The sequence below is a fragment of the Amblyraja radiata genome, chromosome 14, assembly GCF_010909765.2.
Source record: "Amblyraja radiata isolate CabotCenter1 chromosome 14, sAmbRad1.1.pri, whole genome shotgun sequence".
NCBI lineage: Eukaryota > Metazoa > Chordata > Chondrichthyes > Rajiformes > Rajidae > Amblyraja > Amblyraja radiata.
Window position 1 is genome coordinate 33,742,677 of NC_045969.1, and position 15,583 is coordinate 33,758,259.

Sequence of the window (15,583 nt, forward strand, 5' to 3'; positions counted from 1 at the left end):
TTTATTCTGGCGAGCCATAGTGAGGTGTTGAGTCTGCATTTGTCCCAGCAAGGCAGCAACTGAGTGAGAACTATACACTGTTATAGGGTGATTTCACGAAAGGTCACTGCAGCGTAGATCCGCACCCACGTGACCGCAAATTTTAACTGGGGGACAAGCGTCACTTCCGGTACATGTTAGTGAATGGGAAAACACGCACTTTCACACCCGTTAAAAACATCGAAAACGGACAGTTTTTGAGCTGCAATTTACTGTACCAGTCGGGGTGACCGTGAGGCACAGCTACCTAAATTTACAGTAAAAAAAAAAGATAGAAACTAAGGTAAATTCAAGAGGGAGCTGAAGGTGCAAAAACGGCGGAAGTTGATAGCGGACATTTGTCGTGGAGATTTAAAGATCCAAAATATCGGGAATTATCGCGTTTGCTCGCTGCATTTCATCAAAAGTAAGGCATTATTGACTTTTTATCTTTATTCATTTGTTAGATGAAAAGTATTAAAAGTTAGAAATCCTTCAATAAAATTGCAAAATCGCCCATTGTTCTCAGGTGGGTTTTAACATGCAAAATGAAAACGCTTCTGAAGCTCCATTTACCATTTAAATAATCGTAAACTCTCAATGCGTTTGGAAATAAATTTTACTCAGATGCAAGCTAAGGAATGGGATAATTGTCAGCTGGACAAAATCAGGAGATTTTATTATTTGCCAAAATATATTTCTCAATGTTTCTTGTTTAAAGCCTGCACAATCACCCAAACTACTTATTTATTTATGTCGCAATGTGAGTACAAACTTCCCCAAGCCCTGCCTTGCAATCACAGTGGGCACTTCATTGAGAAATATATTTTGGCAAATAATAAAATCTCCTGATTTTGTCCAACTAACAGCTGACAATTATCCCATTCCTTAGCTTGCATCTGAGTAAAATTTATTTCCAAACGCATTGAGAGTTTACGATTATTTAAATGGTAAATGTAGCTTCAGAAGAATTTTCATTTTGCATGTTAAAACCCACCTGAGAACAATGGTCGATTTTGCAATTTTACTGAAGGATTTCTAACTTTTAATACTTTTCATCTAACAAATGAATAAAGATAACAAAGCCAATAATGCCTTACTTTTGATTAAATGCAGCGAGCAAACGCGATAATTCCCGATATTTTGGATCTTTAAATCTCCACGGCAAATGTCCGCTATCAACTTCCGCCGTTTTTGCACCTTCAGCTCCCTCTTGAATTTACCTTAGTTTCTATCTTTTTTTTAACTGTAAATTTAGGTAGCTGTGCCTCACGGTCACCCCGACTGGTACAGTAAATTGCAGCTCAAAAACTGTCCGTTTTCGATGTTTTTAACGGGTGTGAAAGTGCGTGTTTTTCCATTCACTAACATGTACCGGAAGTGACGCTTGTCCCTCAGTTAAAATTTGCGGTCACGTGGGTGCGGATCTACGCTCCAGTGACCTTTCGTGAAATCACCCTATATCTTGTTGTAAAGTCAAGTTGGCAGCCAATTGCAAGCTGTTGTAGATCGCAGTCAAGATCTGTGTACATATGGAATGTCCCCAAGCTACCGGATCAAGCCTCGAGGAGTAATAGGCCACCGGTTGACGTTCGTCTCTATGTTTCAAGTTCAAGTGAGTTTATTGTCACGTGTCCCGGATAGGACAATGAAATTCTTGTTTTGCTTAGCACACAGAACATAGTAGGCATTTACTACAAAACAGATCAGTGTGTCCATATATATATATATATATACACACATAAACAAATAAACTGATAAAGTGCAAATAGCAGATAATGGGCCACCAATAATCAGAGTTTTGTCCGAGCCAGGTTTAATAGCCTGATGGCTGTGGGGAAGTAGTTATTCCTGAACCTGGTTGTTGCAGTCTTCAGGCGCCTGTACCTTCTACCTGAAGTTAGCAGAGAGATGAGTGTGTGGCCAGGATGGTGTGGATCTCTGATGATACTGCCAGTCTTTTTGAGGCAGCGACTGCGAAAAATCCCCTCGATGGAAGGAAGGTCAGAGCCGATGATGGACTGGGCAGTGTTTACTACTTTTTGTAGTCTTTTCCTCTCCAGGGAGCTCAAGTTGCCGAACCAAGCCACAATGCAACCGGTCAGCATGCTCTCTACTGTGCACCTGTAGAAGTTCGTGAGAGTCCTCCTTGACAAAACGACTCTCCGTAATCTGAGTAAGAACCGCAGTGGAACAATCAGAGAGGATTGTGCAGTACAACTGGAATTGTCAGTCATAAAGTGGCCTTCTAATGCTGGTGCCTGTGACAGAGACCTTTTCAGATTTTCAAAGGCTTCTTGAGCTTCCTCAGACAATTGAAACTCACCCTCATTAGTGTATGACGTCTTTTGCACGGGATGGGAAGTTCACTTTCTTTGTAATATGCGGGGCGACCCCAGAAACCTGTTTCCACAATTCCGGGGGTACCTGAGCATAATCTGCTGCTCCCTGTGGTCCGATCACTAATGCCAGGAGGTTTACATCCCATCTAGTTCCTTCACGGGATTTGAAAAAAGTTTCCAGCTCCCTGTTTCTGCCACTCCGGTCGTATGCTAGAGTAATGTGGAGTGGGGGCTAATTTTCCAGGTCTAGGGACTACCATGGGGGTGTTACTGACAAGTAACACTGTCTTTTAAGGGCCCATGGGATTACAGTTATCCCGTTGTCTCCACATTCAATTTTCAACTGGAATGCACATAGCAAATCCCGAGCTAGCAGATTACAGTCCAGACCTGTGGTGATTACAAACTGATGCTGCACTGTCTCGCTCTGCCGGCATGTTACTTCAACTGGCAGAGATGGGGTATTGGCATACCTGCCCTTGGAATACCGACAGTCACTAGGTTTTGTCAGATTTAGAAAGATTCTGAATGGACTGAATAGATTACATGGATGCCCCTGTGTCCACTAAAAAGGTGTACCCTCTTCCTGCAACTTGTAGTGTTAAAGCAGGTTCCTTATCAGTGTTGCACCCGTTCACCACTAAATTGGCCAGTCAGTTCTGGGAAAACAGAGTAGTCTGGGAGAAGTTTGTATATCTCCCTTGTCCTCGATTTCCTTGCCAACCTCCCCTTCGTTCTTGCTGATAACCCCCTCCATTTTGTCTTCGCATCGGGCACTCCCTGCTCCAATGACCATATCTGCCACAGCTAAAGCAAGTGTTTGGTCCTAATGCTCTGCTGCGCTTTGTCCTTCTTGGTTTAGGGGGTTCCTGAACTCGTGGTATGGGTTGACTCCATCTAGTTTTACTCCTGGTATGGAACGCAACGGGGCGTCCACCAATGTCAGGGCCGTTGGGGTTAGGAGACTTGGAGTTGGTGCTGTTGCAGCATACGCGGGTGGTGCTGCGGTATCAATATTTGCATATGGGGGTTGTAGAGGTAGGTGGGCACTGATACGGGTTGTAATTTCCCAATCGTCTAAATCTTTGTCGTCTCCCTCTTCTAAGCCAAAGCCAACCATTGGATCACGCAATCCTTTTTCCTTATCTACTTCTAACCCATCCAGGGTCCATCCGGACTCCAGTTTCTTGTATTCCTTCTAGGCATAAGCACATTCTCTTTTTAGTGCACGCACAGGTCTGGTCATTCTTCCCTCCGTAAGCTCTATTCCTAATCTCAGAGCCGTTTCTTGCCAACTCGCTAACATCTCGGCTTCTTTTGTTCTTTCAGTTCCTGATAATGGTGGCTCCAGAGACCAATAAGCTCCTTGGCAGCAATGCTTTTTACTATACCTCCAAACTATCTCCTGAATTCTTTTCACACCCTCCAAGGTTCCGACCCCTCCCTCGGGCCACAATTCACTCCCTAACTTTTTATTCAAACCTCCTGATAACTGCTTAAATTGTTTTGCTTCATCAGGATGCTTAGCACACAATATTTGCAAAGGACTCTTAGGATCAGTTGTAGTATCTAGATAATTTCAGCCAAAGGTCTACAAACTAGATCGATCTACACACGCAAGCACTTCTACACACAATTATCTCCACACAAGATAGACGGGGCCCACACATACACAATTCACAGCCTTTTAAAACGACATTACCTCCTTAAAGGAGCAAGCAAACGGGGACAACACACAATTCACACAACGTATTAAAGCAACATTACCTCCTTAAGGGAGTAAGCAGTTATAATATGAAAACAAAATCACACAAATTTAAACAAAAGCATAAGAAACTTAGCGGAATTTTGCAGACTCGTGGTATCAACGTTATTACGTTTTCCCCTCAGCACTAATTTTAATAGTAACATGCCAATTTTACATTAGTACTGAATGCGATTCCTCCTAATGGATAAATCAGACCAATTCTTAACGAGTTGGTCTCCATTTGTCGTCTTTTTGGAATCATATGGTGCAACACAATTGTAAAAGCTAACTGTTTCAGGACTGGACGAGGGATGGTCAAGATTATAAACAATGATCTCTTTACTTCTTTTCTTTATGTCTTATTCTCTTTTTCCTATTTTCTTTTCTTCAACTTTCTTCATTCATTCGTCTTTTTTCTTTTTCTTCACACAATATATATCTCACGTCTTTCTATCCTTTACTATCTAATTTCTTTTTCTTATTCTTATTTTTCTTTATTATAACAAACAAAAACAAAAAAAAGAAGCTGTACATAAAATGTATTATGAAAATATATATTAGGCACTTTGGTGACATATGATTGTACTTACTTCTAATAAAATAAAATATTTAATTTTTTTTTTTTAAAGTACTGAACCCTAAGTTAAATTTCACACCTCACTAAACCTTGCTTCGATTAAATCCCTCACTTCAACTAAATCTCAAGTCACTAAACTGCGCCTCGACTAAACTTCACCCGCAACTAAACCTCACAACTCTTAACTCACCTCAATTAAAACTCTCAATACTGAGCCCCCAGAACCCTCAACAACAGGAACTTGAACCCTCAACAACAGATGACCAAATATACCAACCCCCAGTAACCTCATGTTACTGACCAAATACCAATCCCAAATACCAATCCCAACACCAAATACCAATCCTCAGTAACCCTTGGTTACCGGCCAAACACCCTACTACCAGTATTCGCCAGACTGACCTTGATCTCCTCGGGATTCCACTCACGAGTCAGCGAATGGCCAATTCGTCATCAGATTAGCGGAATGGGGAAAACCGTTGCAGTAAACACAACTTACACTGGGTCCCAATTCCTCCGCCCGCGATCCGAGACGATTCAGCTCCTCAATCGCAAACTCGTGATGGTAATCCGTTGAGATCCAGGACGAGCCCCCAAATGTGGATACCAGTTATTTTATCCCCCCCCCCAGTCTGGGTCAGTAAAATGCTGATTCGAATACTGTAGTCCAAACCCTTTATTCACAACCGGGTCGATTTCAGATCCACTCACTCGAGCCCCCAGCTGTCTAGAGCAAACAGAACAGAGAGAAAGAGGGAGGCAACCCTATAGCCTGATCACAGATACCGGCGGGAAAATACAGTGGGAGGCGACCCCTCTGCCCAATCACAGATACATAACAGTTGTCAGTACATTGAAACAAAACAGAAACTTTCTCAGGGGTCTAGACTTGGTGGCGACAGGTGGGTCACATGATTTCCAGGAATTGGGTCTCCACTCTGTGATGTCACCACCGGTGAAGCCAAGTCTCAACAGAAACCTTCCATTCCCTATGCACCCCAATCCTTGCATATTCACACAGCAGGGCAGATAACCAGCAGAAAGATGTTCGAGGAATGAATAAGGCAGAGGCTAGCAGAGTTTCAGATGGAACCAGATGAGGAAGGGGCATATGGAACCATGTGGGGGAGGGGGATGAAAGGAGATGAGAGACTGGTGTGGGTAATCAGATATGGATAAGAAAAAAGGGGGAGGTGGAGCCAGGCAGGGAGAGGGAGGATGGTGCAGAGTCAGAGGCTGGAAGGTGACAATAAGAAACAAGAGGCTGCAAATTATTCATCTGTTAAGGAATGTGGTAAGTGGAGCCATATATGGGAGGGATGATGAGCAGATGGAACCAGGTGAGGTAGGGGATAGCTGAATCTGCAGGGTAAGCGTGTGGGTGATAGGTAGATGGAAGTTAGTGGGGGAGGGGAATTAAACTGTGTGATGGGGTAGAGAACATATATGGATCAGCAGAGGTGAATGTTACCCAAAATTGAAAGATTCAAAGTTTATATTATTGAGTTGTAGACCACTCAGGCAGATTACGAGTTGTTCTTTTATTTTCACCCAAAGGCAAAGGACAGACATGTCAGTGTCAGAATGGGGATTGAAATAGCATGCAGCCAGGAGGTCAGGATATCCATTGTGGACAGAGTGCAAGGATTCTGCAAAATGGTTGCCTGGTCTATGATTAGTCTTGCGATGTTGAGGCGGCCATATCAAGAGCACCGCCTATGGTTGCATTCTGAAGTGCCAGGGGATGGATGTGTGTTCAGACATGAGCAAACCTAATTGATAATCTATTTCAATCTAGGTATGTGTGAGGTCCTGCATTTTAACAATAAGGAGGCCATATTCAATGTGGTAGAGCAGCAGAAAAGCACCAATATCTTTTTGTGTTTTATTATGGATGTTAAGAAAAATAAACCCAAGCATTTGGAATTATTTCTAAAGTAAACTGAATACCAGGGAAATATAGAAATTGGAGAGATAATTACAAATAGTTATTATTTCCATTATTAGGCTGTATGATATTTATTAAAATGATGTAAATTAAGTCACTACTCAAAAAAAAGGAAACTGGCATTCTTTTCTCTTGAAGAAAAATTAAACGAGGACTCAAACATGGACTCACTACAATTTGCCTACCACTGCAACAGATCAACCGGAGATGTGATCTTGCTGGTTCTCCACTCTGCATCGGTCCACAGACTATAAGAACACGTATGTCAGGCTGTTGTTTATTGACTATAGCATGGCATTCAACACCATCATCCCTTCTAAACTTAGCAAACTGGCTCTCTGCCCGCCCCCATGCAATTGGATTCGCGACTTCCTCATTGGCAGACCACATTCAGTCTTCTTCTTGCGTATGGCGTGCACAGCCTAAAGTTGTAGGACAACTTGTTCTATTTGATCTTATTTGAATGTGCACGCCATGTTGATTACATTCGTTGCCACGTGAAGGTTGCAATCTCCCACATTTAGTATGAATTAATAACAGCACTTCACCAACAACACAGGAGCACCTCAAGTCTGTAAATAAACTGCCCTGTTCTACTCCCTCTATACCCATGACTGAGTAGGCTGATACAGCTTCAGCACCATTTTCAATTCACCACCATCGTTGGGATGAATCACAAATAACGATGAATCAAAGTATAACTGGGAAATTGATAATCTGACTGAATTAACAATCTTGCTCTCAATTTTAGCAAGACCAAGGGAAAGCAGAGGACCCACAATTGACAGGACGGTGGTGGAGAGTTAACAGCTTCAAGTTGTGCTTGCACATCCCTCATGATCTGTCCTAGTCCAACATATTTAAGTAATCATAAAGCAAGCTTATCGATGCCTCTCCTTCCTTAAGATTGAGGAGATTCTTTATCTCATTGAATACTCTATCGAACTTCTACTGGTGTATGGTAAAGAGCACACTTACTGGTTGCATTACATACTGGTTTGGTATCTCGAAAGGCCAGAAATGAAGGCAGCAGAAAGTGGTAGACATTGCCCTGCTCATCAGGAGTATCGATCTCCCCACAATCAAAGTGATCTACAGGAGGCACTGCCTCAAAAACGCAACCAATATCAAATACCCACAGTACCATGGTCACATTCTGATCTCAGTAACACCAACAAGAACATGGTAAAGAAGCCAGAGAAATGTGAGTTCCAGATTTAAGAACAGCTCCTTCCCAACAACCGTCAGGCACTTGAACACTGCACAACTCTAATCACAATCCTACCTCAGCAACTGTGACCTACTATAGACTTTATTTTGGTTGCATTACATACTTCAATTTTGCACTGTTATAGTCTGGTGACCTAGTGTTACTGATGATTACTTTATTATATTACTGTATTTATTGTATTACTGATCATTGTATATTTATATGTTATTCGTAAATTAGCATGTAAAGCTGCAGTAATAAGAATTTCAATGTTCTGTCACTGGCACGTATGACATTTAACACTCGGCCTTCCACTTGTTTGGATTAAACATCATCTGCCATTTCTCTGCCCATATGTGCAACTGATCTATATTTCTTCTGCTGTTGCTATTAGTTTTAATGTTATGATGATGGGGTAATAAACGTGGGGCAATGTTAGCAGCTGCTTATTTAAAAAAAACTTCAATTAAATCATTTAAATTTGTTATCAATACGAAAATTGAGATACTTCCCTATTTGCTCAACTCAACCTCTATAAAAATTAAAATGAACCATTTATCTAAAAGCAAAGAAAGAAAATACTTACATGAATTTCAAATTTCCAACCACTCACAGCTTCGTCCGTTAAAATTTTTGTGAAAGAAATTGTGAGCCCATCACGGAAAAAGCGTTGACATGCTTCACTTTTAATATCAAGGCCTTGAAATGAAAGGAAAATGATATCTGTTTGCTACATCTACCAATTAACGGTTCATCCACCATAAATTAGCAGGACAAATTTCAAGAATAATGGTTTATATGTACTGAAACAATGCTGCAGTGAGTTTTAAGGGAGTACGAGAAACATCACCCTGTGAGTCGGATGCTGAACCCTGGACATTTCCAAATAATCAAACAGCAAATTATCAGAGTTCTATTGTATATATAGATTAAAAATTAATGTCATATAACCAAGCACACTACAAACTATTTTTAAGGTAACTGTCCTCAAGTCAATGCTGATGAAGATGGAACAAACTAAACTCAATTGATTTTACAAGATTTAAACATCAAGATTAATTTAAATAATCCATCATTCTATTATCTCAGCCCTTATTCCAGGGGCTAATTAAACCAAAGTGTTCAAGGTAACAACTAGGCTCACATTGAAATCTGCAATTCCCATTTTGAACCAATTCGCAATGGGAAAAGCTATGCAACATTTATTATTTATAAATTGAAAAAATATTAGACAAAACCACACAACTTGCAATTATATTATTTTCCAATCCAAAGTTAAGATTTTAAGCTTTCCAGTATGAGGTATTACACAATGGTACTGATTAGCATGAGTATGTCCCTCTGACTGCTTTACTTTTCACTCCTCTTCTCACCTTATCTGACACACTTTAGTCTCCTTTTCATCTCTAGCCTTTGTCCACCCATCTGCCAATCAAACTACCCTCACCAGCATCCACGTATCGCTTGCCAGGCTTTGTCCCAGCCTTTCCCCCCATTACAATCATTCTAAAGAAGGTCCCAATCCACAACATTGTTCATCTGTATCCTCCACAGATGTTGTGTGACCCGTTGAGTTACTCCAGCACTTTATGTTCTAAGCATAAATAATATCTGGTGCAGATGTCAGATTGTGTAAAAAGTTGATAGGTAATAGCATAACGTGTGTAATTTATTAATCAGGCCGCTCACGCTGACCAAGAAAAAATACGTCTTTCATGGTCAAATTCCAGAATCTTGAAAGACACTGGGAAGTATCTCTTCTCAAAATCATTTGGCAATGTAAAAATCAATAAACTGTTCTTGCGCATTGAAAGTAACAAAAATAAAGAGCTATAAATCCGACAATAAATCCAATAGGAAATTAATTTCTAAAAAGTATAAATAGGTTGAATACTATGGATGTTTTTCTGAAAAAGCTTGATAACTACAAGGAAAAAAGGAATACCAGGATATGCTGAGGAATTGAGATCAGAGTAACTGTATCATAGATAAGGAGAACTGAACAGCACGTTTTCCATGCATATTTTTCCTGTGATTATATTAAAAGATACAATAGCATTTTCAAGCTAGGTGAAGTGCGTGTAAATTTCCTTTGATACTAGAAAATGAAAATATGAAGATACTGCCCACAAAATGTAATATTTACATTGGGAATCTTTAAATATTGTTTTGCGGGCAGCACATAAATATCAAGACATCATGTTTTCGTTTAAAACATTCCCTTTTGAAAGAAGACAAATTCTTAATCTCTATACATATGCCACTAAATGTGTTGTTTATTATTTCCAAAATCACACTATAACTAACAACGACACAACCAGAAAGAAAATTACTGTTACAGCAAGTATTGAGGATATTCAGGAGGTCAGGTAACATCTATAATCACAGAAATATTAATGCTGTTTTCTCTTAACAGATGCTGCCTGGCCTGCTGAGTGACTTTGTTTGTTATTCTGGACTACAACATGTGCAGTTTTGTTTCACTCTTCAGTTAGTCAATCAGATGGCTTTCCATGGAATCTTATTTCTCCAAATCTAAAGGGACCTCAGTTTTATTTTATACAATTAAATTTGCCGCAGTATTTTTAAAATAAACTCTAAATAGTTCAAGGGGTCAACCTAAAATCTAAAGTACTCACTTTCTTGTAAAATTAAGATGGCTTTAAAACACTACTTACTTTTTTTACTAAGGTCTATAGAAGCTTCAAGTAAAACTTCTAATTCACCTTTCGGCAACACTGGGACCACCCAACGAGGTCTATAAAAAGCACAAAAAATATTAACAGCTTGTACATGAACATAAATTATTATTTTTCCAGTCTAGTTACACTCACCTATTGATCATATCATCCAGCTTTGCTAAATCGGTATGAGGAAATGCAGGTTCCTCTTCCTCAAGTTGAGGAGGAGCATCACCTTGTCCTTGTTCATCAGGAGGGCTAACCGGTGAGTTTTCACTTGATGCATTAGGTGAAGAGGTCTAATGGATAAGAGAAAACAAACAAATTTAATATTGGATCCACATTATTCTATCCAATGTGTATGGTCTACTGTGTTTGTGAATCCCTATTTCTTGTTAAGTCATTTAAGATCATTATGAGATTGACCAAGAATCTTCTTATTCCTTATTTTTAAGCATTCTTTGATTTAATTGTGTACATTTTAGACAATATCTATATCATATATCTCTATAATTATAAGTGTGTGTGTGTGTGTGTGTGTGTGTGTGTGTGTGTGTGTGTGTGTGAGATTGTATTTTCGCCAAAATGGTACACAATAGCATGAACATTTTTGTAGAACCTTACTCAGCTTTTTCCTGTCGTCGATGTAATGTTTCCTTCAGATTTTACATTATATTTCACAAGTTATTGTTATTTAATGTTTAAAAAAAGCCAACTTTGAGAATAATAACTGACTGTGAGTGAGACTTTTCTAGCAGCTTCCAGTGATGATGTCACAATGGCATCTCACACTCCTCCAACCACAATGGGATCTCATTTACACAAGCAGCCGTGATGATTCCAAAATCGACATCACAATGGGATCTCAGCCACACGTTGCCGAGAGTTGACAGAGTGGGGGATGGGAGGAGAAGAAATGTTATTTAAACATTATCTTTAGTGGGGGAGTGAGAAAGGGGGGATAGGGAGTGACTTGAGGGTAGGGAAAAGGAAAGGGAGGGAGAGGTGACAGAGAGACAATGGGATCAGCAGCTTCAAGGGGAGTAAGGAGAGAGTGAGATTTTTGCCCTCCCCCCACCACCAAAAGTCATTCATTCATTGGCTCTGGGAAGCGCCGATTGTCCCCCCACGTAGGAAGGATTCATTGCCTCCAGGGAGTGCCGACGCTAACCCAACAGTCGAGTTAATTCATTGGCTCCGGGAAGCGGCCACCCCCCCCCCCCCCCCACCTCTGGGAAGGATTGATTGGCTCAAGGGAGAGTCGGTGCCGACCCAAATGTCGAGTCCATTCATTGGCCCCGGGAATCGGCGACTGCCCCCCCCCCCCCCCCCCCCCCCACTCTGGGAAGGACTGATTGCGTTGGGGGAACAGGTGAGTGGTGGAAACGGGTTGAGCTGTGGAAACGGGTGAATATTGTGGGAATTGCATTGAGGAAACAGGGCCCAACGGGTCAGGCAGGTAGGGAGGGGAGAGGGGTTTGGAGGGTGGGAGTGGCTGAGGGTAGAGGAAAGGAGAGGGAGCGGAGGAGGGGAGGTGAGGGGAGAGAAGAGGGAGGCTGAAGAGGAGAGGGAGTGTTGGGGATGAGTGGAAATGAGCCGCACTTGCACAGTGGGGGCTATGGGTGAGTGGTGGAATATTGTGTAGGGTGAACGGGTTACGTTTTGGGAACGGATGATGGGGGTGATTGGCTCTGGGGGGGGCGCCTGAGCGCCGACGCCCCGTTCAGGGACCACCCCTCCCGTGTGTGTGCGTGTGGGGGTGGTTAGTGTGTGTGTTTGGGGGGTTAGTGTGTGTGGGGGGGTTAGTGTGTGTGTGGGGGGTCAGTATGTGTGTGGTGGGGTTAGTGTGTGTGGTGGGGTTAGTGTGTGTGGTGGGGTTAGTGTGTGTGGTGGGGTTAGTGTGTGTGGTGGGGTTAGTGTGTGTGGTGGGGTTAGTGTGTGTGGTGGGGTTAGTGTGTGTGGTGGGGTTAGTGTGTGTGGGGCGGTTAGTGTGTGTGGGGCGGTTAGTGTGTGTGGGGGGGGTTAGTGTGTGTGGTGGGGGGTTAGTGTGTGTGGTGGCGTTCGTGTGTGTCGGTGGGTTCGTGTGTGTGGGGGGGTAGTCGTGTGGGGGGGGGTTCGTGTGTGTGGGGGGGGGTATTGTTTGGTGGGTGCTTGGTTGTGGGGTTGTTTTTGTGGGGGGGTATGGTGTTGGTTGGGGGTGTTGTGTGGGGTGTGTGTGTGGGGTGTGTTAGTGTGTGTGGGGGGGTTCGTGTGTGTGTGGGGGTTAGTGTTTGTGTGTAGGGGTTAGTGTGTGGGGTGGTTAGTGTGTGTGGGGGGGTTAGTGTGTGTGTAGGGGGTTAGTGTGTGTGTGGGGTTAGTGTGTGTGGGGGGTTAATGTGTGTGGGAGGGGGTTAATGTGTGTGGGGGGGTTAGTGTGTGTATGTGGGGAGGTTAGTATATGAGGGGATTAGTGTGGATGGGGAGGGGGTTAGTGTGTGTGGGGTGGGGGGATTTATGTGTCGGGGGTTTCACCTGTAAAGGATTGATTGGCGTTTTACAAAAAAAGATTCCAGAACTTTCATGTACCACTACATGAAAAGGAGTAACTGAAATTTCTTAAACTCATGACATAAAATCTAAAATATGTTTCAAGATGTTCTGACTGATCATGCCTAAACTTAGCCACTGTAATATGACAGGAGGACAAAAGTGCTGGAGAAACTCAGCGGGTGCAGCAGCATCTATGGAGCGAAGGAGTCAGCCTATTTCCTTCGCTGCATAGATGCTGCTGCACCCGCTGAGTTTCTCCAGTACTCTTGTCTACCTTCGATTTTCCAGCATCTGCAGTTCCTTCGTAAACACGTAATATGACAGGAAATATAATTGGTGCAGTTCCAATCAGAAATACATCTTTTTACTGCTACAGAATCAACAGTTGGTGTCTGCCTTGGATGGGTGGTAATATTTTCGAAGTCCACCTTGAGCACATCGTAGTTGCCATTTCAATTCAGTTTGTAATTAGTGTGTTGATATGTTAAAGGTAGATTTTAAGATTCCTGCCCTCACAAATGAGTATAAAATAACACATTGGATTAAATGCAGGTTAATGCAACCAAGTGACCTTGTGAATATTTAAACCCGTATCACAACAAAATATAAACATTATCTGTAAGAGCATTGTGGAAATATGGCATTGTGGTCACGACTGGTTTCTGACTGAAGAAGGGTCTCGGCCCAAAACATCGCTTATTCATTCTCTCCATAGATGCTGCCTCACCCGCTGAGTTTCTCCAGCATTTTTGTCTACCTTCGATTTTTCCAGCATCTGTAGTTCTTTCTTAAACATAGGTTCAGAGGAGAGCTATGTTACAGCTGTACAAATGCTGGTGAGACTGCACCTGTGTGCAATTTTGATCATCATACTACAGGAAAGATGTAATTAAACTAGGAGGTATAGAAAAGATACACAAGGATGTTTCCAGAAATGGACAGTTTGAGTTATAAGAAGACTCAACAGTTTGGAATTGTTCTCTCTCAGGGAAATGAGCTGAGTGAACTTAGAGATTTATAAAATCATGAGGGACATAGATAAAATGTATGGTCACAATCGTTTTCCCAGGATAGGGGGAGAAGAACTAAGGGGCATGAAACCTGATGGCGTAGATTTAAGGTGAGCAGAGAAGATTTCAAATAAGTCTTTTGAAAGAGGGTGGTGGGTAGATGGAATGAGCTGCCAGAAATAGTAGTTGAGGCAGGAACAATTGGGAGGCAAATGGGACAAGCTGCAGAAATCTCCTCATTTAGCATGGACGAGTTGGAGCATAGGCCCAGTTTCTGTTCTATATAATTTTGACTGAGATATGCGCATGGTATAGATAGTGGCATTATTAATGTTATATATAGCATGGTCTCCCTGCTCTTTAACACTTAAGGCATGAATGACACATCATTAAAACAATTTCAGCAGAGCAAGCAGCATCAATGGACAGAACAGAATATTTCAGGTTGTTGGCATTATACTGGGAAATATTAGAGGCTAAATGATGATTTACTTAAAATCAAAGACAGGAAGGAACTATTTCTGCCAACAAGTTCGAAACTAAAAAGACAGATTTATTGGTTGAAGGCTTAGATAGCGGCAGAAATGAAAGGTTTCACCCAGAGAATAGTGAGAGTCTGGAAGTCACTTCAAGGGGGATGAACAGAAACCCTCATCACATTGAATAATCAATCAGATGAGTATTAACCTACAAGATTGTCGACAATGGTGGTAAATGGGATAACCCAACTCAACGGACTGATTTCCTCTTTGTGTTTTAAATTATTACATATACCAATTTGCACAAATATGTATGCTTAGCCTTCAGGTTCAATTTTAAAATAAACATTTTGGGGCTAGTTCATATCAATTTTGGCAAGCCAAACATCACAAAAGCACAATTTCTTCCTCAACATTATTTCATGGTTTTTGTAACCGAATACAGACATTTACAATATCCAAATGTGCAGTGACAGCTGACAATTTAAAATCTTGTTGATAGCCAGTATCGATTGTCCGACAACACACAATATTTATAACTAACAAACATCTAACAGATTACTTGATCAATACCTGCCAAATAAGCACCTTAATCCTTTGTGTCATGTACTTACGTACATGCATATTACTCTAGTCTATGCAATATCCTACTGAAAATGAGTAAAACTAACCTTTAACTAGGTTTACACCACTTTAATCTTGGATCAGTAAAACGTAATGACTAGTAAGAAATTTCAGAGCAGTGAAAAACAATACCTCAGAAGACTAATAATAGCAAAATAAAAATTTCATCTTTACAATCCAGAACAAAGATCAATCACTGCATTACATTTGACATTGCTCGCACCCTCAGACATTTCTTCAAGTGTCACCTGGACCAGATCTCTGTTTATGTGCTCAGTTGCTCTGAAAAGATGGTTTTGACAGCAATGAAACACCACATTGCACACAGCCCAACTTGCACACACGAACCACAGGTCTCATCTACACTAGTCCCATTTGGCCCATATCCCTCTAAACCTGTCCTTATCCATGTAACGGT

The 15,583-nt window shown here is 41.5% G+C and overlaps 1 protein-coding gene across 9 annotated transcripts in view; it reads right to left on the reverse strand.

Annotated features, from left to right (window-relative positions):
- usp9x (ubiquitin specific peptidase 9 X-linked) overlaps positions 1-15,583 on the reverse strand; it is a 217,957-nt gene that overhangs the window by 156,076 nt on the left and 46,298 nt on the right. For 8 of the 9 annotated variants that reach the window (XM_033033085.1, XM_033033086.1, XM_033033084.1 and 5 more), the window contains 3 exons: positions 10,677-10,822; positions 10,521-10,600; positions 8,429-8,541 (listed from right to left, as the gene is read on the reverse strand). In XM_033033085.1, the coding sequence (XP_032888976.1) occupies positions 8,429-8,541; positions 10,521-10,600; positions 10,677-10,822 (339 nt within the window). Of the gene's footprint in view, positions 1-8,428; positions 8,542-10,520; positions 10,601-10,676; positions 10,823-15,583 lie in introns of those variants that run through there. The other variant, XM_033033088.1, reaches the window with a different exon arrangement.